This window comes from Globicephala melas, chromosome 19 (assembly GCF_963455315.2).
Source record: "Globicephala melas chromosome 19, mGloMel1.2, whole genome shotgun sequence".
Lineage (NCBI taxonomy): Eukaryota > Metazoa > Chordata > Mammalia > Artiodactyla > Delphinidae > Globicephala > Globicephala melas.
The window spans coordinates 1331838-1356710 of NC_083332.1; the positions used below are offsets into that span (position 1 = coordinate 1331838).

At 42.4% G+C, this 24873-nt stretch overlaps 1 protein-coding gene and 1 long non-coding RNA gene across 3 annotated transcripts; one reads left to right on the forward strand and one right to left on the reverse strand.

Moving 5' to 3' along the window:
* Positions 1-4995: 4995 nt before the first annotated feature.
* On the reverse strand, positions 4996-19881 carry LOC115847994 (zinc finger protein 549-like). 2 transcript variants are annotated; one of them, XM_030848275.2, is made up of 5 exons: positions 19615-19881; positions 18934-18970; positions 16466-16504; positions 14415-14541; positions 4996-13120 (listed from the first exon to the last, which is right to left on the reverse strand). In XM_030848275.2, the coding sequence occupies exons 3-5, from the start codon at positions 16496-16498 to the stop codon at positions 11604-11606; spliced, it is 1677 nt and encodes a 558-aa protein (XP_030704135.1). In that variant the 5' UTR covers positions 16499-16504; positions 18934-18970; positions 19615-19881; the 3' UTR covers positions 4996-11603. The 2 variants fall into 2 exon arrangements, with proteins under 2 accessions (XP_030704135.1, XP_030704131.1); XM_030848271.2 differs by lacking the exon at positions 18934-18970.
* Positions 15606-24801, forward strand: LOC132593903 (uncharacterized). The gene is made up of 4 exons (XR_009559938.1): positions 15606-17608; positions 18038-18195; positions 19650-19972; positions 23708-24801. It is a non-coding gene; the product is annotated as an uncharacterized lncRNA (long non-coding RNA).
* The last annotated feature ends 72 nt before the right edge of the window (positions 24802-24873 follow it).

A 24873-nucleotide genomic window follows, 5' to 3' on the forward strand; every position in this document is an offset into this window, starting at 1 on the left:
GTCAATAATATTGTAACCAGTGCTCAAACATAGTAACTGGTCTTACTGAGGTGATCATTTCATAATGCACAAAAATAATGAATCAATGTTATACACCTGAACCTAATATAAACGTAAAAAAATAATGAATGAATGCAACAAAAAAGAAACCTCTCACAAATTTTCTTCTGTTGAGTGTTTTTTTCTATTCAGCTCAAAATACTTTTTCCAGTGTGTTTTTTGTTTTATTTTGGTTTTGTTTTTTTAATTGCTGTGTGTGTGAGGAGAGAGAGATGGAGAGGAGAGGGAAATCAAACTAATACAGAAGGGATCTTCTTTTATCTTATATAATGCTTCTACAAAAGTGCTATTGCAAATGTCATGCCTCTTTGTCCCTTATAAAATACTTCCCCACACATTGTGAACTGCTCTATGCACTTTTATTCATTGTTACATTGGTGTTTCTCTCTAGTGAAATAAGTCAAGAAAATAAATATACAACGTTTGGGAAGGAATAAAGACTTTATCACTAACCACCTTAATTATTTCCTCAAATTTCATCTACACCTGACTCCTACTATGGAGACCCAATTTACAATTGCAATGCTTCCCTACTCCCTATACTTTTCTTCACCTCTATGTGGCTCTTCTTTTCTCTTTCCCTAAGACCTATTATTACCATCTAAGATACTATGTAATTTAACAACTTAGCACATTGTTTGTTGTGTGTTTCCCTTAACCAGAATGCAATTTCCATGAGGATGCATTTTTTTTACTTATTATGTTCTGTGCACTCATATATATCTAGGAATGTGCCTGACAAGGTACGCAATGAATATATGTTGAAGCACTGAACAAACATGAAAACCGGAAGTTCCTGTTCATTTGTAACATTGTTTGCTATTTTTTCCAACACTGCTTATTCCTGTCTCACCCAATCAGTTTCAATACCTTCAAGGGTTCTCAGGAATGGAAAGAAGTCATATTTTGGATTCAAACGCTGAATTGACTAAGAAAGATGGATAGGATGTGCTCAGTTTTTTTCTTTCTTCTCTCAACTTTTAGATTTCAGTGTCTTCTGCTCCTTTTCCATTAGGATTTTTATTTCAAAAATAATTTCTTCCCTATCTGTTCTGCTCTCCTGTTAAGATATCTTTATTAATCACTTTTAGTAGCTTTCAGTGGTTGCATAGCTCACAAATGTTTTCCAGAAATGACCTCAAATCCCTTTGCAGACACTATTACTGCAATTACAGATGAAGTGATTAATCACCTTCCAGCAAAAAGATGAGATCATGGCATTTCAAAACACTTACCCAGGGTTCAGAATCCCCCCCTTTCCACACCTGCAGCCACTGTTCTCACAGCAAACAATTGGGTTAGTAGATTTCTTTTTTTTTTTTCCTCCAGATAGGTTTCACATTCTCTTAAGGAATGTATTTCAGGAAATCTATGAAGATTATAGATTCATAGATTAAGAAATAATTAGGCGGGACTTCCCTTGATGGCACAGTGGTCGAGAATCCGCCTGTCAATGCAGGGCACATGGGTTTAATTCCTGGTCTGGGAAGATCCCACGTGCCGTGGAGCAACTAAGCCTCTGTGCCACAACTACTGAGCCTGCACTCTAGAGCCCTCAAGCCACAACTACTGAGCCCGCGTGCCTAGAGCCCATGCTCTGCACAAGAGAAGCCACCACAATGAGTAGATCCCACATACCATGGAGCAACTAAGCCCATGTGCCACGACTATTGAGCCTGTGCTCTAGAGCCTATGAGCCACAACTACTGAAGCCTGCGTGCCTAGAGCCCGTGCTTGGCAACAAGAGAAGCCACCACAATGAGAAGCCTGTGCACCGCAACAAAGAGTAGCCCCTGCTCGCCAACTAGAGAAAGCCTATGCACAGCAACAAAGACCTGACACAGACAAAAATAAATAAATAAGCATTTTAAAAAATAATTAGGCTTTCTGAGGTTGAAATATTAAAAAATTTAGAGAGACAGATAGCAGACAAACAGACAAAAACAGGAAAGGAAAGACATTTGTTAAGGGAACCAGAGGCTATCACCACACTTGTCCACCTGCTTCAGGGCTGCTGGAGATTTTCGTTTCTCCTCCTGTTACCAACCTTTTATGAAAACATCTCTCACTTATCCCTAGTAAGCACACTGAACCTCACAGGTTTCACTCTAAAGATTTCTTCCTACAAGCATGTGATGAGCAGTAAGACAGGGAAGATGGGTTCCCAGATGCTGAGTTTGAGAATGATAGCTGCTGCTATGCATAAGTGCTTTTGGTGGTGTTCCTTTGTTTTGCAAAGGGGGCGAGGGGCATGTGTTGTTAGCCAAAGTCTAGTATGTTTCTAAATTTCTCTCAGTTGTAAAAGTTAACATTCATTCTCATTCAGAGAAAATAAAGTCTCTTTTATTTTGCATTTATAGAAACAAATTTTATGTGAAGAAAAACATGTTACCAAACCAGGTCCGTTTGCCCAATGTGCAGCAAGCCAAATACTGAGATGTGGAGGTTTGCAGCAGAGAAAGGGCTTATTTTTATTTGTACAAGGCAGCCAAGTGAGGAGATTGGAGAACAAATACCAAATACACATTTCAGGAGATGGAGAACTTGGGCCATTTATGGGTGAAGAGTGTAGTGTGGTCAGTGGTATAGGGAAGGTGATTGGAGGCAGGAAAAGGTAAAATAATCATCGTTCTGTGCAGGCACAATGGAGCTACATGCTTTCAGGGACACGTGCAAATTCAAGAGGAGTTGGTATGAAACGTTTGGGGGAATTTGGGGCTGTAAAGTTGAAGGTCATTTATCAGACAACCAAGTCTATTCTGTGCATACTTGGTTTGGCCACATTGGTTTCATCTATTTTCAGCCACTTTTGTTGTGTTACAAGCCAAGGTGTTTTCAACTAGCTGCTCCATTATCTCCTGTTCTGTCAGACAAGTTCAAGAATTTCTGTTAGTCACCAATTTCTGTTAACCCTATGGGGCACCGTTTCAGGATGGGTTTTTTAACCCTATAAGGAATAGTTTCAATACCCCATCTTTTTTTAAAAAAAATTTTTATTTATTTGTTTATACAGCAGGTTCTTATTAGTCATCAATTTTATACACATCAGTGTATACATGTCAATCTCAATCGCCCAGTTCATCACACCACCCCCAGCCCCTGCCTTTTGATCATTACTCAGTCTTAAGGGAAGAGGGGCAATGACTACTCTGGCTACTTCCTGCAGAAGAGGCATAGGCCTGATATGGGCTTGAGGAATGAAACTGTTTCTTATTTGATTGCAAATACTCATGATTCCCTAGATGAGGCCAAGGCTTTTGTTCTGGGCCTTTATGTTCATATGGGTTGGGGTTTGGGGCTTAAACATATGAGACAAACAGCAAGTAGATTTCTGACAAGAAGGAATATAAATCCTAGCAAGCATAAAACAACACCACCTAGTTCACTAATCCCTATAATATAGACCTTATTCCTGATGGGATCCATGAGCATATATTTCCTAAGAGATTGGATCCAGGAAAATAGTCCTGGAAACAAGTTTGGACCCAGTACTTCTGGGATATTTGCTGTAGCCAGTAGTCTGTTGCCTGATTTTGTCTATATGAGTTTCCACTTCAGCTTAGGCATTAATGTATACATGACAAGAGGTATTAGCAATAGCACAAACTTCACCCTGTTCAGCTAGTATATAATCTGGAGCTATACAATTATCTAGGACTACTTTGGCTAATGAGTCAGCTTTTTCCCAGAGTACATCTGAAGTTTTTTTTTTTTAATTCATAATCATAGTGAAGTTCAGGATGGCCAAAACACTCATGACAGGCACAACCAAGGGGTCAGCATGATTACATACAGAAAAAGGTTTTAGATGACTTAGCCAACATCTAGAAAGATTGCCTGTTTTTCCCAATGTTTGAGAAATCCTAATTATTCTTCCAAACCTGGAAGGATAAAATCACAGAGGAAATATAGCAAAAGAAAAGAACACTCATTCTGGTGATCTAGTGAGCTAATTATTTGTTGCTTTGCCTTGGGGCATTACCTTCTGAAGAATTTTACTTTGCCAAAGTCACCACTGTAGCCATTCCACTAGGAGCATAGATATCCCCACAAAGATTTAGAGTTCCTCAGTCATAAATGTCAGGCATGCAGTTAGGTTAACAGTATATAAAGCCAGCAGACAATCCTATTGACTGAACAAGAGCTTTGGTACCATTCACCTTAATTTCTTTTTAAAAAATATTTTATTTATTTATTTTATTTACTTGGCTGTGTTTGGTCTTAGTTGCAGCACATGGGATCTTTCATTGTGGTGCGTGGGCTCAGCAGTTGCAGCACACGGGCTCTCTAGTTGTGGCGAACGGGCTTTAGAGTGCACGGGCTTAGTTGGCCCATGGCATGTGGGATCTTAGTTCCCCGACCAGGGATCGAACCCACGTCCCTTGCATTGGAAGGCAGATTCTTAACCACCGGACCACCAGGGAAGTCCCTCACCTTAATTTCTTTCTCGTAACTTCCTTCTGAAAGCAACTTAAGGTCTGTAGGGGTTCATTGCCCATTCAGAGAAGTCAGTATCGGAGATCTGGAACCAGCCAGGATTTGGATGATATTGGTCATGGTTTTCTTCAACAGCGTGGTTTCTGTTCCCTGTGTCGTTCCTTATGAGGTCTGGCCCAGCAAATATGGACTGGTCTTCTGGATGCTTAGTTTTCCAGTGTTTCAGTAGGACCCAGTCTCCAGGACGAGTTGCAGGGGAACATTTGTGGGAAATATTAACCTGCTGGAGGCAAACTTATATATAGCAGTTAGATTGGTGCCCATTAATTGTACAGACCTGAAAGTGTCTAGTTTCTTAATTCGAGTTCCTTCCAGATTTCCTAAACCATTTCTGGAACATAGAAAGTGTCTCCCATGCAATATTTAAGGCCCTTTCAGCCTTGCCAAAAAAGATTTCACTTTTTGCAGTACAGGGAAGAGGAGGTGCAGGGCTGACTGAAGGGCATTACCTGACTCCTCTGCTGAGGATGGAACCCCTGGACAGCAGCTGTAAGTCTGGCTGAGGATGGAACCCCTGGACAGCAGCTGTAAGTCTGGCTGAGGATGGAACCCCTGGACAACAGCTGTAAGTCTGAAAACCAAGACAGCACAGAAATTCTTGCTGTGGCCATGTACACCAGAATATGGAGATACTTGAGGGTAGTTAATTTCAAAGTTTGAAGTGACATATTTATGCTTAGGATAGAATATGCCCCATAAAATGTTACAGGGAAGACAGAGACTGACTAAACAGAAATGATGGGGACTATTTAAATAAATTATTACAGGGCCCAGTGTTTGTAATTACACATGTGCCAACGACAGAATGAAGGTCAAGGACCATATTTGTTACGGTATTTTTTGTTTGTTTGTTTCTCAAACTTTTAACGTGTCAAACTGTAGTACCACATATATTAGGCTTCCATTTTATTTTTTGTTTTACTGAAGGTATTTCAAGGGTCTCAATAGACCTTGTGATTTTGTTGGATTTTGCATAACTTGGTGGTTTTCAGGAACACATACAATGCATTGCTGTAGAACTGACTCTGTGAAGTTTTCTCCAGGATATATACATACATATATATATATATATATATATACACACACACACACACACACACACACACACATACATATATATATATAGAGAGAGAGAGAGACAGAGAGAGAGAGAGAAAATGTACAATATTATATGTTTCAGGTGTACAACATAGTGATTCACAATTTTTAAAGGTTATACTCCATTTATAGTTATTATAAAATATTGGCTATATTCTCTCTTGTACAATATATCCTTGTAGCTAATTTATTTTATACATAGTAGTTTGTACCTCTTAATCCCCCATCCCTATTTTCCCCACCCTCTTCCTTCCAGTAACAATTAGTTTGTTCTCTTTATCTGTAAGACTGTTTTTTGTCTTATTCACTAGTTTATTTTTTATATTCTATATATGAGTGATATCATACAGTATTTGTCTTTCTCTGTCTTATTTCACTTAGCATAATGTTCTCCAAGTCCATGCGTCTTGATGCAAATGGTAAATGTTCATTCATTTTTATGGCTGAGTAGTATTCCATTGTGTGTGTGTGTGTGTGTGTGTGTATACACACACACACACACACACACACACACACACACACACCCCACATCTTTACCCATTCATCTCTTGATGGACACTTAGATGGCTTCCATATCTTGGTAATTGTAAATAATGCTGCTATGAATATTGGGGTGCATGTATCTTTCTGAATTAATGTTTTTGGTTTTTTTCAGATATATACCCAGGAGAAGAATTGCTGGATCATATGGTAGTTCTATGTTTAGTTTTTTTGAGAAACCATCATACTATTTCCCACAGTGGCTGCAACAATTTACATTCTCACCAACAGTGTCAAGAGTTCCCTTACCAGGATGTATTATTAAGTGAAAAACTATGGTCCAGAACAGTGTATAACAGTGAACATATACCATGTTTTTTGAGTCAAGTAGAAGAGTATAAATATAGGGACAGAGATTTAACAGATTGGAAGGACAGGAACAAAAGTGATGAAATTTCCTTGTGTTGTAGTTTTGAGTTTGTACAAATTTAAGTATTTCCCATAAAGTTTAAACAAACAATGCTCAATCAAAATGGAATTTTAAAATCCATAACATAAAAAGTAAAATGGAAGAAAAATTGAGAGAGATTTTGTGTTGCCTTGATGGTATATCCAGGATAAAGAAAGTGGCTTAACCCAGAGGGATATCAACTATAGCCCAATATAAAATAAAACTTAAAAAAAAAAAAGAGGGATAAAACCACAACCTGAGTACAACTAGAGGAATCTGAATAAGATCAGGTGATAGTATCAACGTCAATATAATTGTTGTGATATAATATAGTCTTACTATTGGGGAAACTGGGTAAAGTACACACAGGATCTCTCTGATTCCTTACCTTCCCTTTCCCTTCCTTTGTCCTCTCCTTTCTGTGCCACAAGGTGTGCAGGATCTCAGTTCCCCAACCCGGGATTGAACCTGGGTCACGGCAGTGAAAGCACCAAATCCTAACCACTAGACCACCAGGGAACTCCCTCTCTGCATTCTTACCCTTGCATGTGAATCACTGATTTTCACAATAAATACTTCAATTAAAAAATCCAAGGGAGGGAATTCCCTGGTGGTCCAGTGGTTATGGGGTGTTCTCTGAGATCTTATCAAATATTTCTATGAAGTTGTCACTTCTGTCTGGAGAGATCCTCACCAATTGTGAAGTGTTGCTTCCCTGGGATGCGGACTTTGTAAGGGAGGAGGAGAGTAGTGTATCAATATCATTATTCAGTTTAACTTTATACACCAGTGGGTTCATTCAAAATATTCATAGTAAACATTAGTTTTATAATACTATTTAAGGTTGAAGTAAAAAATATCACCAGTGTGATGAAAATAGGTTACAAAACTAGAAAATGAAGCAAAATAAGGGACAAAAGAAAGAACCAGAAATCTTGATAAGAATCACAAGATGAAGTTAAATAACAAAAACTTATGCCAGTAGAATTTCCCGTGGGAATTTGGGAGTGTGCATAAATCTGAGTCTAACAACCATGACATTGCTTAGGTTGTGGATAAGTCCACTCTTAATGACCTCCAGTGAGTCACAGGTAGTAATGATTGACAACTTCCCCTGATCATAGAGGTTCTGCAGAGACACAGGAAGGGTCTAAATTAAATGCCCTGTTCTCATTGAGCACAGGGTGACTCCATTCTTCTAAGAGGATGTCTGGTCCAAATTTTTATTTTCTGTTTAAGAAAATTATCTTATAAATGGGACATGTCATTGAAATGAAATCACAATAAGGCAAAGATGATAGAGATAGATATATAGATGGTAGACATATAGGTGGATGATAGACATACAGATGACAGAAGAATGGATCCATTTTTATAGGTGAGGAATGGAAGCCAAGGCCCTGGGAGGGTAGAGAGTGTTGATTATTATGATAAAGAGAACATCCAAGTACTTGAGATGCAATGAACAGCATTTCACCAAGGATAAAAATTTAGAGACACATCATTCAAGTCTCCATGACACAACATGCCCCTCATCAGCAGATACAAGACACTAGGCATCTACTCAGAGTAGGAGCTTATCTTCTTCATCTTATTACTCACAACCTACCTTATCATGAAGCCTCTACAGTGAACCCTGTTTATGATCAGTGTGTTTAGTGAGAAGCCAGTGAAACAAGTTTCAAAACAATGCAACTGAGGAGAGAGGGGAACTGTCAGGCACTCCTGATGCACGTTGATGAGGGGCAACATGCCTCTGGTTTCCTCAGCAAATGCCTTTCCTGTTTTTATGGCTTTGTTCTTATGTCTGTCTATATCTATAACCTATATAAGATTGTTCCTTTTTTATTGTCCTGACCTCAGGAAGTGCAATTTATTTTAGAAAGAGTTAATTTCCAGTTTTCTGACAAAAATGTTTTCTAAGAATCAGATACCTGAAGAGATACTTACCAAATGTGTATTTGCTCCCATAACAAGGATGCCATGGCAGCATCTGAGTGTGCAATGGGGACATGTAAGCCTGAGATAAAGGTTTAGAACCCCACGATGTCATCTGCTCCTTGGAAGTGATTACGTCACCTGTAAGTGCACTGACAGTGTCTGCATATGGAGAGGAGACAAACTCAGAAAAACATTTCAGACTGTGTAACTATCCAGAGCTATTAAAAGTACTTAGGGTTTCCCTGGTGGCGCAGTGGTTAAGAATCGGCCTGCCAATGCAGGGGACATGGGTTTGAGCCCTGGTCCGGGAAGATCCCACATGCCACGGAGCAACTAAGCCCATACGCTACAACTACTGAAGCCCACGCACCTAGAGCCCTTGCTCCACAACAAGAGAAGCCATCCCAAAGAGAAGCCTGCACACTGCAACGAAGAGTAGCTCTCACTAGCTATAACTAGAGAAAGCTCACGCACAGCAACAAAGACCCAAAGCAGCCAAAAAGAAATAAATAAACTAAAAAAAAATAAAATAATAAAAGTGCTTAATGAGATAGATATCCATGAGGACTGGCAGAAATTGATGGTGGAAAACTTGTTTTTGAAATAATCAAAATCCCACTGGAATGTGAGGAGAAAAAAAACACACACACACCTGACATCTAATAAGTGAGAGAAGGAAACCACTAAAATGTCTACTGGGGATTTTTTAGTAGATTTAAAGGCTTTTCACAAAACATAATTTCTTCCTATAACTCAGAGCATTCATGGTAGTAAAACTGAAGGAAAAAGCAGGGTGAGGAGAGTTAGAAAGTACACCCACAGTTGTGCAAATGAATGTTAAATGTGCATTATCATTTTGTTCCATATTTTAAGATGTCAGTAGGTACCACATGGGGGACTTGCCCAGCGTTCTAGTGGTTAAGACTCTGCACTTCCATTTCAGGGGGCAAGGATTTGATCCCTGGTCCAGGAACTAAGACCCCACATGCCACGCAGTAAGGCCAAAAATAAAAAAGTACCATATGTGTTTCAGACATGTTTCTAGGAATACAGAATGTATCAGTGCACAACATGTAAATACATATTTTCCTACTGGAACTTACTCTGTATTTGATAGAAAAATAAAATAAGCAGTTCTTCTATGATATTAAGTTGCATAGCGTAATAGAAGGTGATGGGTCCTAAGGAAGTAAGAAGGTCAGCGAATGGGTGATGAAACAATTATGAGTTTATGATGGGTTGAGGCACTAAAATGAGTGTCCATATTTGGATTCATAGTGAAGATGAAAACTGAGGATATATTTTAGGTGTTTTCTTCCTTTCCAATTGCTACATATTCATTATTTTGCCAGGTTTTTTTTTTCGTATTGAATGAAATTGGAACTCCAGGATGATACTGAATAAGAGAACAATGAGCAGCTGCCCTCCTTTTATTCTAGTGGCAAGTTTAATAATGGTTCAAAGGTATAGTATTTCTAATTACTCTTTGTAGATGTTGTAGGATTAAGAAGGCTCACTTCTATCCGTAGTTTGATATCTCTCTTAGTGTACTAGCACTGAACATTTCACAAAGAAAAATTTTTTAATTCTCATTCACAATATTATCAGATTTAGAAAATACATATGCAAGACCTATAAAAAGAAATCTAAAAACATTTCCATCCAAAATTAAATAAGATCTACATAAAAGGAGATGTATCATGTTCATGGATTGGGACACTCAGTATTTCTTTCTAAATTAAAGATTAGGAGAATTCCCTGGAGGTCCAGTGGTTAGGACTCAGCGCTTTCACTGCCCTGGCCTGGGTTCAATTGCTGATCAGGCAACTAAGATCCCATAAGCTGCATGGAACAGCCAAAAAATAAAAATAAAAATAAATTGAAGACTAAATGCAAGCCCAGTGAAACTCCTAGTAGGATTTTTTGTGCTGTATAAGCTGAAAAGTGAATTCTAAACTTCATATGGAAAAGCAAAGAACCAAGAAAGGCTATAATGACTGAAAAAAAGAAAGTCAAAGGAGTATACAACCTTGATTTCAAGACATACTATAAAAACAAATTAGTTAATACATGAAAATACTGGCATAAATAAAGTAGATAAATGCAACAGAATAGAAATTCCAGAAATAAACATATACATAAATGATTGACCTTCAATGAAGATACTAAAGCAATTCAGGGGAAAAGGTATAATCTTTTAAATCAGTATCACTGCAGCAATTGGGTGTCTATATTTTAAAAAATAACTCCCACAATTAATTGAAAATGATTCCTTTGCATCAATAAAAACCCTAAACCATAAAAGTTACAGGAGGAAACGGGAAAAAGTATAAGAATGGACAAATTAGACTACACTAAAATTAAGAACTTTTTCTCTGGAAAAGTAATTGAAAAGACAAGACCAATTCTGGAAGAAAGTATTGCTAAGTATTTCCATTAGAGGACCGTATTCAATAATTCATGAAGAAATGTCAAAACTCAGTAATTAGAACAACAAATCAAATGAATAGAAATTTCAATAACAATATATGGCTGGAAATTAACACATGGAAGACCACTCAGCATCATGTCACTAGGGAAATGCAAATTAAAATCACTTGATACCACTATACACCTACGATGTCACAAAAATTAGAAACCCTGCACATACCAAGTGTTGGTAAGAATGGAAAGAATGGGAACTTGGGTTCTGGTGTTTCTGGCAAGACTGTAAAAGGATACTACCACTGTAAAAAGTTTGACTGGGGCTTCCCTGGTGGCGCAGTGTTGGGAGTCCGCCTGCCGATGCAGGGGACACAGGTTCGTGCCCCTGTACAGGAGGATCCCACATGCCGCTTAGTGGCTGGGCCCATGAGCCATGGCCACTGAGCCTGAGAATCCGGAGCCTGTGCTCCACAACGGGAGAGGCCACAACAGTGAGAGGGCCGTGTACCACACACACACAAAAAAGTTTGACCCCACATAAGTTAAATGTTCACCTACTCTACAACACAGGAGTTGTGGTGCTAGATATTAACTCAAGTGAAGGAACACATAAGTCCAGAAGACATTTCTCCAGTGTGAACTTTCCTCTTTTTTATGAGCTTGGAGCTACATACAAAGAACTACACTCATAAGGCCTTTCTCCAGTGTGGATTCTCTGGTGGACAATAAGACTTGTTCTGTAACTGTAAGGCTTCCCACATTCATTGCACTGAAAAGGCTTTACTCCAGTGTGGATTCTCTGGTGGACAACAAGACTTGTTTTGTTACTGTAGGGCTTCCCACATTCACTGCACTGAAAAGGCTTTGCTCTAGTGTGGACATTTCGGTGGCTAACAAGTGTATTCTTCAGCTTGAAGGCTTTCCCACATTCATTACACTCATAGGGTCTTTCTCCAGTGTGGATTCTCTGGTGCTCAGCAAGTCTGATTTTCCTCTTGAAAGCTTTCCCACATTCACTGCACTCATAACGCCTTTGTGCAGTGTGAACATTCTGGTGTTTATTGAGGGCAAAGCTGCTTATAAAGAAGTTCCCACATTTCTTACACCCATAAACTTTTTCTCCATTGTGAATTCTCTGGTGTACAATAAGACTTTTTTTGTTGACATAGGCTTTCCCACACTCACTGCACATATGAGGCCTTTCTCCAGTGTGGGTTCTCTGGTGGATAATAAGACTGGTTTTATAACTGAAGGACTTCCCACATTCGGTACACTTAAAAGGCTTTTCTCCAGTATGGATCCTCTGGTGCACAAGAAGTTTATTTCTGTAAAGGAAGAGCTTCCCACATTCACTGCATTTATGAGGTTTCTCTCCAGTGTGGACCTTTTGGTGCTGGACAAGTGAATCCTTGCGGGCATAGGCTTTCCCACATTCATTACACTCATAGGGTCTTTCTCCAGTGTGGACTCTTTGGTGCTGAACAAGTTTACATTTGTAGATGAAGACTTTCCCACATTTACCACAATCAAAAGGCTTTTCTCCTGTGTGAACTCTACGATGATGAGAAAGACCTCCCCTGAGTCTGAAGAATTTGCCGCACTCGCTGCACCCATAAGGTTTTTCTCCAGTGTGAACTCTCAGGTGCTCCGTGAATTTATACTTTTTACTGAAGGCTTTGCCACATTCGCTGCACTCGTAATGCCCTTGTCCAGGGTGAGAGACCTCCCTGCTCTCCCTGCTTCTTCCTGGATGCTGTCCATCGTGGGAGGGCTGGTGCTGGGGAAAGCCCAAGCTGCCTAAGAAAGCCTTCTCAATCTCTCCGCATGTGAACATATTGTCGGGTAAAAAGACTTTGCAGCTCGTCACAAGCAAGGCCCCATTCTCTTCCCTTCTGAGGTGTTTCTCTCCACTGGGCTGCTTCTGGTGCTGTTGTAGGTGAGAAGTGAACATTTTCCTACAAGCCCCAGAAGAGGATGGTTTCAGCCCAGGATGCACTCCTTGGTGCTCAGCCAGGTACAAAACATATTTCTCTACCAGGGCACCCATATCTGAAGTAAGAGTCTTCAGGATAGATGGGTCTGGATTTGGATTCCTGTCTTGTGTCACTTGTTTTACAGAAACACATTGTTCAGAAGTGGTCTCCTCAGTACCTAATGCACTCCAACATCCTGAAAGCACAAAAATGCTGATAAACTGTATGGAGACGTTGGTGGTACAGGAGTCCACTACAAATCTGTGAATGACACATGTAGGAATAAGCCCATGGGTTTGTTATTAAAACAAGGGAGGAAGGGTCAAGTGGTAGAAGGGGATACTCTACAATGCTAGGTCTCTGATGGTCGCAGAACAGGAAATGTCTCAAACCAGCAAGAACACAGGATACCAGGTAGTGGCGCCGTGCCAGGAGGAGAGGCTAGAACAACCCACTCCTAGGCAGATGGCTTTCAGCAGGACTTTCTGGTGGTGACAAGGGTCAGCTCTGTAGAATGCGTGTCTCAATCCAGGAAAATGCAATTACACCTGACTATCAGTGTTCAAAGACAATGTAAGTAAACATGTATCTCTCATGATACATTAACGATATGCATATACAATATAAAAAATACATAAAATTGGAGAACAGTGCAGACAGGGGGAAAGGAGAGTTTTGGAGGACACTAAGGTGGAAAACAGGAGTCAGAAATCACAGTAGAAATGAAAAGTGGGCAAAGTGTCAAAATGGGGAGAAGTGGAAGAAAGAAATTAAGTATGAGCATGATGAGTCTTGACGCTGAAAGAGGAGAGAGCAAAGGACATTTCCCTGTAGGATTAGAACTCATCAATGATATCATGCCTTCCTACAGCTCCTGCTCACCAGGCTCAGGATGTAATTAACCCTCGTCCTATGACTAGACAGGGGCCTACCTCGTCAGGGTTCCCTCCAGCTTTCAGCTCAGGCTGGGTGACTATGAGCCCTACCAGATCAAACTCCTCAGAGGAAAATAGGGCCATTAGGAGAAAGACACTGGCCCAGAGTGAACCAACCAATGACAGATTTCAGGAAAAAAAATGTATCACTAGAAGAACCTTAAGGAGTCTTGCAAAAATAATCTAGGGTTGACCACAAATGCTGACCATGTAAGTGTCTGTAATTCCTGACACAGGCAGTGCAAAAAAAGGATTAGAATGTGTGACACAGATCTTGCACACATCTGAACAGTCAACACACCTAGCAGTGGCAAAGCTAAGTGGCATCAGCTGGACAGGCTTCAAGCCTCTGAGACCAAAGGCTTCTGTGAAAGGCTTCAGAGCCTATGGTACAGGGCTGAACACACACGGGGTGGGGGGGGAATGCAGCTCAAGTGCCAGGAAATCGGGGAAGTAAGCAATGTCCAAGGTCCAGGCTGGGAAGGATGGAGTGAGCCATGCAAAAAGAAGGGCAGAGTCCCATACGGGGCAACGGTGTGGAACAGGGGTCCTTACCCAGGGAGGCTATAAGTGACAGGTTCTCCAGCATCACGTCACAGTACAGGAGTCTCTGAGCATCGTTAAGGAGACCCCACTCCTCCTGGGAGAAGGACACAGCCACATCCTCAAAGATCACATGGCCCTGTCATGAGGGGGACAAGTGAGTTCACAGCAGCCTCTGCAACCAGGATCCCCAGTTCATGGTCGTCCACCCCAGTGACCCAGCTCAGAGGACACACCAGGCCCTGATGCCACAGGAACCTGCTAGTGTTATGTCATTCAGTTAAAACAGAGAGGGAGACAAGCAGTCTCACAAGACGCTCTGAGGCTGCCACACAAACCCCCAGCCACTCTCCTCAGAGTCGACTCTCCTAAGATCACACCACACACAATGACACTTGTGCTCAGCCCCCTGGAGTAAAGCCTGGGGACAAGGGCCCTGAGTCCATGCTCACATTCCCTCCCTCTCCATTGCCCAGCCCTGCAGGGTCACAACTCCCTCACGTGCCCGACCATGACCCACACGCCACACCACGCCACCAACTCGGCCCCAGGCCTTCGGCACCTCATCATGTTCCCCTCGTGCCACCCAGAACTCAGTGCTTCCCCAGGCCTCTGCAGGACCCACTGCTACAGGCAGTCCCAGTACTACTTTCTGTTTCCCCACATGGCCCTGATCCCTGTTCCCACATCAGCACCCAGACATCTTGCGGGGTCAGATGCCCGAGTCCTTGTCCTCCACAGTGTCCCACGTGCTGACCCTGCACCACTCACCCCTTCCTCTCTCTACTCCTCTCATTCCAAGCCCAGCCCCCCAAACACCCCCCCAGCCCAGCCCAAGACCCTGTCCCAGCTGCGCTCATCTGCCCTCAGCTGGTCTGTCGTCCAGTCTCACTCACTTCAGGCTCCAACCGCAGTCATCACAAGACTCTGAGCCTATGGAGGGGAAACAATGCCCCAGGTCTTACCTCCCTGTCATCTGACCTCCATTCCTGCTTAGCTTCTGAATCCATACCTTATCCACCCCTTCGAATTCTGTACCATGACCAGGACCTCCGCTGAGGCCACTCCCACCCCCCACACACTCATGGTCACTGCACTGCCTCATCCATCTTAGTGATGACAGCCACCCCTGTCCTCGTGCCCAGGGAGGGCATGTCCCTCCCCATTCTACAACTTTCATGGCACCCACACATGACCTGAGGGCCTGTAATCTGACCTGGTCCACATGCCATCCACCTCTCAGGGGTATCTTCAATCTTGAACCCCATCCTTCCTGAACTCCAGGTGTGTGTTTCTAGTGGCCCACTTGACACCTCCCCGAGACACCCCGGCAATATCTCAGACTCAGCCTGGGGACAAGGAACTCTGGACAGTCCTTCTGTCCATTACTCCTACTTCTGACTTCCCGTCTCAGACATGGCATCCCCACCGTCACCTAGAGGCAAACATCCTGGGGTCATGTCAGACTACTCTCTCTCATCCTGTACAGCAGAAAATCAGCTCTACCACAAACGAGATTCAGAGACTCACCTCCTCTCCTGCTACAGAGCCATTGCCAGGATCCAGTCACAATCGACATTCAACAGGACTGTGCCCTCCACTTGGCCCCCGGCTCCACCCTCACCCCCAGTCTTCTTCCTCTCGGCAGGCAGAACAGCCTCTTCAGACCCAGCGTCAGATCACTTCCCTCTTCTGAGGCCACGTGTCATGGACCCGCCCCCTCAGGAGAGGCCCAGCTCCTCAGGCTGCCATCACAGAAATGACTAATGACCTCAGTATTTATCAGCCCACGTCATGGGTTCGGCAGTTCCCTGAAGACTCCCCTCTCAGTCTCATCTCCAGGCTGTGCCCAAGGACATGTCACCACTTGACCTTCTCCACTGGACACATGGGAACACCTCTGTACAACTTCTGGCTTTGATTAATGGTCCTGTGCCTGAGATGATGACAGGGCCCAGACCTAAGGGCCCATAATCCCAGGACAACACTGTCTCCTATATCTGTGTGTCAGGACTAGGGGTAGCGATGATGTCTGGGTAGGTACTGGGGCTTCTTCCACTTACCTGTCCAGGGACCATAAATGCTGCTGCCACCATGGGAACCTGTGAAAAGAGGGAGTATCTGAGGTAAAGGTGATTATGGTGAGGATGTAAAGGCTGAGCTGTTTCTTCCCTTCCTTTTCCTGGACATGAGTCATCTGAGGCTGACCTCTGACCTCAGATCCTCACTCTTCAGAGCTATAGCTTGACAACTCGATAGCCTTAGACAAAGATTCAACATCCTTGGGACTTCCCTGGTGGTCCAGTGGTTAAGACTTCAAGCTTCCACTGCAGGGAGCCCGGGTGCCATCCCTGGTTGGGGAACTAAGATCCCACATGCCGTGTGGTGTGGCAAGAAAAAAAACACTCACCCTCTTTGAGTCTCAGTGTCTTCAAGTAAATGGCAACACTTAGGATGTCTAACTCATAATGTGTACATACCAAATGCATTATTACCTCTCCCATGGTAAGATTCAGCTATTACAGAACACAGGATTAAGATTTCTATAAATGTTTTTGAAAATTAGGTTTTTCTTACATGTCTTTCAAGGCTTTCTGAGACAAAGTATCTTTTTTCAGCCACCAATTATCTAATTTTATGACACCACCATGGTGCCCTAAAATTCATTCCTATTATTACACTACCTGAACTTAGTGACAGAATCCACAGGTTTAAGGCATCAAACCCATAAACTGCCCTCTTTTGAGAAGCCAGTTCCGACCCCTGGTTCCCAGGCTACCAGGACTTCTGTCCCACTTGGCTACAAATTCAGGGTTTCCCATGAACCCCTTCTCTGTTTTGATAATTTGCTGAAATGACCCATGAAGTTAGGAAAACACTTTTCTTACTTTTTCTGGTTTACTGTAATGTACAACTTTGGAACAGTCAAATGGAAGCGACGTCTAGGTCAGGGTTGGGGAGGATGGAGGGCAGCAGGGGGTTTCTAGGCCTTTTCAGTACATGCCACCCTCCCAGCACTTCCACCATTTCAATGTGTTCACCAATCTGAAGGAACCTTGAATTTCATTGTTCAGCAGTTTTTACACTTAATCTCCAGCTCCCCCCTGATCCTTGGGAGGTCCCATGTGGAGATGAAAGTTTAACCTTCTATTCACCTTATTTTCCAGGTGACCAGTCCAATCCTGAGGTTATCTAGGGGACCCACCGTAAGTCAAACTCCTTTGTGATTAAAGAGGCTAGTTGTTAATAACAAAAAACAATCTTAAATCCAGGAAATTCCAAGGGGTTCAGAGCTCTAGGTGAAGAGCCCAAAATAAAACCTAAACATATGCATATTATTATAGCACAGATATATATTCTCATTTTAAGCAGTTATTACTTGTTTACACAAGATTAACTTGCTAAATCTATACTTTTTCTTTTTCTGTTTTTTTTTTTTTTTTTTTTTGCGATAAGCGGGCCTCTCTCTGTTGTGGTGGCCTCTCCCGTTGCCACGGCTCACGGGCCCAGCCGCTCTGCGGCATGTGGGATCTTCCCAGACCGGGGCACAAACCCGTGTCCCCTGCATTGGCAGGCGGACTCTCAACCACTGTGCCACCAGGGAAACCCAAATCTCTACATTTTTAACCTTGTAGTTTCCTGGGAGAGCTGAGGCACGTGTGCCCTTGACTGGGCCTGAGCTGCTCCACCACCCTGGCTGACCGTTTTCTGGCTCCACAAGGAATAGACAGTCAGCTGCGTGTTCAGAGCAGTGAAGCTACACGTCACACCTTCTTCTCCATCTCCATCCCAGGTAAGGCTCCTTACTCCTTATACCCTTGCTTCCCCAGAAAGCCCTGGAACCATAGGACCCTCCCATCTTCAGGCAGCCTCAGAAAGTCCCACCCCCTCTGCCCTGCCCTCCAGCCCCAGGTCTCTCTACTTTCATCTGAGGTCCCCTTGCACAGAAAAGTGACAACTTTTCCCTCCTAAATTTGAGATCCTGTCTTGGCTAGAGTCCAGGACTTAGGCTGTTACCACATGGACATCAGTCCGCCAGTGTCCTCCTCCCTCAATTCCAGATTACAGATTCCAGCAGCTCCTATTTTTACCTCAACTTTGGGATCTCAGAAACAGCATGTCCCGAATCCAGTTTTTAATCTCTCCCTAAAACTGACTTCTCACATCAGTCTGGTCTCAAGTCTTCCCAGATGCTCTGCCAAAAGAAAACCTTTATTGTACTGTAATCTGTCCTTTAGCTCAGAGCCACATTCACAGCACCAGGAAATCTTACCAATTATCTTTAAGGTTTACTGGGAATCTTATTACTTAAATTCCTTTGTAAAAAAATTAATAAACAGAAACCTCAATTAAAGTTGGCACACAGGAAGGTGGAGCCCTCACTGACCTGAGACAATAACAGTATCCAAAAGGCAGAAGAAAGACTCTCTTCTTTCCTGGGAAGGACTTGGACAATGAAAAGCCATGGACTCTTTGGTGACTACAGCCCTTCTAACTTCCTTCTTTAATCTCTATAAAAGTCTTAGCTCACCTTGGTCGCACACCCCAATTGCAATTCCCTGATGATTCTGGAATAAAAACAAACAAAAAACCCCATCTTTGCAAGTGAAATAGCGTGCAGGCTGTTTGTTTCAGGTCAGCAACTTCCATAGGCACCACTCTGATCCAGAAGCCACCTTACTCTTTGGAGTGGAATGCACTAGGCTCTCCCAGGTCTCCCTGCCTTCACCCTCAGCTCCCCCTCCCCAGTCTGTTCTCCCCTGAGCAGCCTTTGAAATACTTTAAAACTCAGAGGGTCGTCCTGATTTATTCACAACCCTCCATGGTTCCCAGAATGATGACTGTTGGCTCAGTTGACGCAGTCTCTTGACTCCTCCTTAAATGCCCTGTCCCTGCAGAAAGAACCTCCTACCCTGGGGGAGGAGGTCACTGGCGGACTGATGTCCATATGGTGACAGCCTAAGTCCTGGACTCCCGAATGCTCCCGGCTCTTGAGCACCTCCAATGCTTTGCACGGGCCAAGCTCACAGCGTTTAACACGCTCCACACTGTGTCACACATCCTATCAGAAATGGGACCACCACACACGCACACCTAAAGTTCTGGAAGCAGGGGACTGAACCCCAGTGCCCTGAGCAGGAGACCCTCCCTGGGGGCTTGAGGATTTGGGTCAGGATCAGGGGGGGCGCGCGGGAGGGGGCGGAACAGTCACCTGGGCCGGGTCTTGCACCGCGTTGGTTGACATAGGACCCTGTGGGCGCGGTGGTGCCAGGAGACGCGCAGGATAATGGCGGAGACCTAGGCCGAAAATCCCGGAAGCGGGTTCCGCAACCCGCTCACTCCTGGGCAGTGTGGACGGCGCCCCCTCAGGCTCCTTCCAGTTTCTCTAAGCTCCGCTCCACCGAGTGACCTAGAGCCTCGGGTCCTGCAGACGGCAGCAAAAGCCGCCAAACGACCGCCATCAGAAAGACGCCGGAAGTCCCGCCCATGGTTAGTTCAAAATCCGGAAGAGCCTTAATTTGGTGCCTTCATTGGAGAGGAGAACAAGGCCGGTCCACGCAAGCTTCTGGGTAATGTAGTTCCCCTCGCTGCCGGTTTGTGATGTGAAAAGCCCCAGGGCATTAATGCACCTTGTCCTTGAGGGAAGTACAAATTAAAAACACATCAAAGTAGACCCAGCAAAGCCTTTATGTATAACCTTTCAACATAAAAGTTGATACAGGATTAGCAAAAAAGCATTCCAGTTGTGAAAAGGCTGAAAGTAGCCACAGTACTACTTGTTGTTGTTGTTTTTATAAAAATCTTGGAAGAATTTTCAAGTAAGAAAAATCAAGTCAATAATATTTTGGAATAAAAAATTAAAATGGGAATTATATGCAACTAAATACCCCTGAGTTCGTCATCATTGGCTAAGAGAATAAGTATATAAAATTAGATAATGAAGTCTGTCGTTGATACTGTGGACCTAAGTAAATCTGAGCAGCATTAATCAAGCATGACACATTTGTTTGGGATCAAAGATTTGCAATTGTGGACACACATTCAAGTGACAACCCAAAAGGTGTCCAGCTGGGGAATAAAAGTCAAGAGATTTTAAAGGCAAAGTGGGGTGCACGTTGGCCCAGATCAAAAGTTTATGCTTTCTGAAAAGAAACGAAACTGAGTTATTTGTAGTGAGGTGGATGGACCTAGAGTCTGTCATACAGGGTGAAGTAAGTCAGAAAGAGAAAAACAAATACCGTATGCTAACACATATGTATGGGATCTAAGAAAAAAAAATGGTTCTGAAGAACCTAGGGGCAGGACAGGAATAAGGACACAGACGTAGAGAATGGACTTGAGGACACGGGGAGGGGGTAGGGTAAGCTGGGACGAAGTGAGAGAGTGGCATGGACATATATACGCTAACAAAGGTAAAATAGATAGCTAGTGGGAAGCAACCACATAGCACAGGGAGATCAGCTTGGTGCTTTGTGACCACCTAGAGGGGTGGAATAGGGAGGGTGGGAGGGAGACGCAAGAGGGAGGGGACAGGGGGATATATGTATATGTATAGCTGATTCACTTTGTTACACAGCAGCAACTAACACAACAATGTAAAGCAATTATACTTCAATAAAGATGTTAGAAAAAAAAAAAACTTCATGGTTTCACATGATGGGAAAGTGCAGGAGGTTCACTAATTAATAGCCTCCCATCTCCATGTTAAAATCCCTTGACATAAGTGACTCCTTTTTATTTCACATTTCACAGCACTATTAATTTGGCATGCCTTGCAGGACTTCTCAACCCATATGTAAAAATGATCACAGCATATACACAAACTATATCATAATAGCAGGTTTCTTTTATTTTAAAAAGTCATAAAAATTGAAATAAGAAGAAAACACATAAGATATTGAGCCACCTATACTTTTTAAGCATTAATATGTAAATAATAAGTAAATTCAATAAATACTACAAATTAATGAGAGAAATATTTAAAACCCGTGAAGGCAAAATTCTTGTATGCCACTTGAGATTAGAATTACCAGAAAGAAACTAAATTTTCTAAAAATAAAAGAACCGTATTTTCCAACAGGAAAAAATGCAAATACAAATGAACCCAATCAGATTGATGAGACTCAGTAAGTCTGACGTTAGTAAGTAAATGTTGGTAACACTGAAGATATTAGTAAATATCATAAACTAGCATTGGGTATCTATTAAAATTATTTTGCAGTAGTGTTTAGTATTATACATTTACTTTAAAACCTGTGTCCCTTCATGCAAAAACTACTTTCTATTGATATATGCACTACATAAACCAGTATATCAATCAGGGAACATGTCAGATAGCTCTAAGTAGCATTGCTATACCTGCCAAAAACAAGAAGAAAGGAAGCAAAGAAATTAAAAATTCAAGAGTAGAATATAAAATTGAATTAAAAATATTTGGGGTTTCCCTGGTGACGCAGTGGTTGAGAGTCCGCCTGCCGATGCAGGGGATACGGGTTCGTGCCCCGGTCCAGGAAGATCCCACATGCCGCAGAGCGGCTGGGCCCGTGAGTCATGGCCGCTGGGCCTGCGCGTCCGGAGCCTGTGCTCCGCAACGGGAGAGGCCACAACAGTGAGAGGCCTGCGTACCGCAAAAAAAAAAAACAAAACAAAAAATCCCCACATATTTGGACCATAGAAATCTATCTTTTTTAAAAAAGGAAAAAAGTCTTGACATATGTGTTAAGGGAAAATTTCAGAGTCATTAATCTTGGAATCCAGTTGGCTTTTATGTACTTATTCACAAACTGGGAATCATCCAGTGTAGCAAACAGGAAGGAGCTCCAAAGAGCCATTCAGAATGCACAGATTACTTACACAAAATTCCTGTCCTTGAGGACAAGGAAATCATACTAGGCAATTGCTGATTGGTCATACCTGGGTTAACTTTTCTTATATGGGGTACAGGGAAGTTTTGGAGCTAGGGTGTGAAAAACTAAAGCTGAGCAGGCGTATTCTGATTGGGTGGCCTTAGGTTTCCACTTCTGACAGAGTCAAATACTTACAAAAAATAGAAATTGAGGTAGGTTCCAGCATGGGGACTTGAGATGTAGCATGAGCCACTCTATCTTGGGATTAGTTTAGATATTTTAGCACATGATGGGGGAAAAATAAAAGTAAAATCACAAATATTATATTGTGTTTTGGCTTTTATGAATAAAGCTGCTATTTTTGTGACTATTTCCACAGAAGTGTTTCTGAGTTATATGATTTAATTTTTCTTAAGGATATATCTGCAAGTGAAGTTACTGTGTATATCATATGATATGTATATATATACCATCTCAAAAGAGTACAGTTGTATTTTCTAAAGTTAATTACCAATTTCTATTTATTATTATTATTATTTTATTTATTTATTTATTTTGGGGGGGACTGCATTCGGTCTTCGTTGCTGTGCACGGGCTTTCTCTAGTTGCGGCGAGAGGGGGCTACTCTTTGTTGCAGTGGCTGGGTTTCTCATTGCGGTGGCTTCTCTTGTTCCGGAGCATGGGCTCTAGGCACGCAGCTTCAGTGGTTGTGGCACACGGGCTCAGCAGTTGTGGCTCACAGGCTCTAGAGCGCAGGTTTAGTAGTTGTGGCACATGGGCTTAGTTGCTCCAAGGCATGTGGGATCTTCCCGGACCAGGGCTCGAACCTGTGTCCCCTGTATTGTCAGGCAGATTATTAACTACTGCGCCACCAGGGCAGCCCTATTATTTTTACTATTATTGGCTGCACGGCATGTGGGATCTAGGTTCCTGGACCAGGGATTGAACCCTCACCCCCTGCACTGGAAGCGTGGAGTCTTAACCACTGGGCCGCCAGGGAAGTCACCCAATTTCTATTCACTCAAGAAATATATGAGAGTAGTAACTGTTTCACATCTTTATCAATTTGGTATTATCTGTTCTTGAATTCTAGTCATTCAAATGAGTGTGTAGTAGTACCTCACTATGGCTTTAAATTGTGTTTACAATGGTGATTAATGACAAGGAGCATATTTTCATTTTCTTCTTTACCATTTATATTTCTTTGGTGATTATACCTTCAAAACTTTTGCAAATACTTTAAATTGTGTTATTTTTTTATTATTGGTATAAGGACTATTTATAAATTGAGAATCAGTCATTTATCACATATATTTCTTGCAAATATATTTCCCCAGGTTGTGACTTGAGTTTTCACTTTCTTAACTGTCTCTTGAACAGCAAAGTTTTATTTTTGATTAAGCTTCAAATAATCAATTTATTTTCTTTGGTTGATGATATTTCTGTCTTTTTAAATAGAGATCACCATCGTGCCAGGACTTGGCCCATTCTGGAGCAGTGCTGCATAGCTTTGTGGTTATACATTACAGACACCAGATGCCGCCAACCTGGTGTACAACTTTGTTCAGCTGCTCATCAGATCCCTGCCTTTCAGCAAGTACATTTATCTCCCTGAGAGTTGATTTCATCCTATGGAAAATGATGCCTGTGAGGCACCTGCTTCATGGGGAGGCTGTGAGGAAAAGCCAAAATAGAAGCATTTAGGGCCAGGCCCACAGGAAGAGATGCCTAAAGCTTGCAGATGAAGATTCAAACCATGTTCCTGAAAAGGAGACCAAAGTATGCGTACACAAGGACAACCACGAGCTGACTGGATGTGTGCCACACTGAGGAGCTTCCCACAGACATCCAGAGGCAGGGAACTCCTGCCTCTGGATGTCTGTGGGAAGCTCCTCAGTGTGGCCTCGTTGGGGGCCTGGTTGTTTCTTGCTCACATCAAGGTCCAGTGTGGGTCAGAATGGAGCTCTGGGGAGCACAATTGTTCAGGGACCCAGGTTCCTTCTCCTGTCACCATGTGGCTTTAAGTTTGCTCTGGCATCATCCTGTTTGCATAGGAGAAATGAGAGAGGAGGGCAGAAGTCATAACCACTTGCACACAGACATCCCTTCCACTCTCATGCCATTGACAGGAGGCCACACCTGGGTGCCAGGACTGGGACGTGTGGTTTGCTGTGTTCCTGAGGAGATAAGAAAATGAGCTTGGTTTACAATCCCATGGGATGCTGAGAACGTGAAGCTCACCTTGCTGGAGTCATTTTCTAATTAACCTAATTAAATGGATCTGAAATATTCTGTTCATCAGTCTACTACTATTTTTTTAAATCGAAGTGTAGTTAATTTACAATGTTGTATTAGTTTCAGATGTACAGCAAACTGATTCATATATACATATATCTTTGGATTCTTTCCCATTATAGGTGATTACAGGATATTGAATATAGTTCCCTGTGCTATAGTTACTTTTTAAAAATTCTCACTTTGCTCTTGACAAATAGAATGATAATCATTTCTGTGGCTTTGTGTTGCTTGAGGATGTAATGACATAATGCACAGAAGTGCATAGAACAGTGCCTTCCTCATAGGAAGGGGATCAACAAAAATAAATTATTTGTATTATCCGTGTA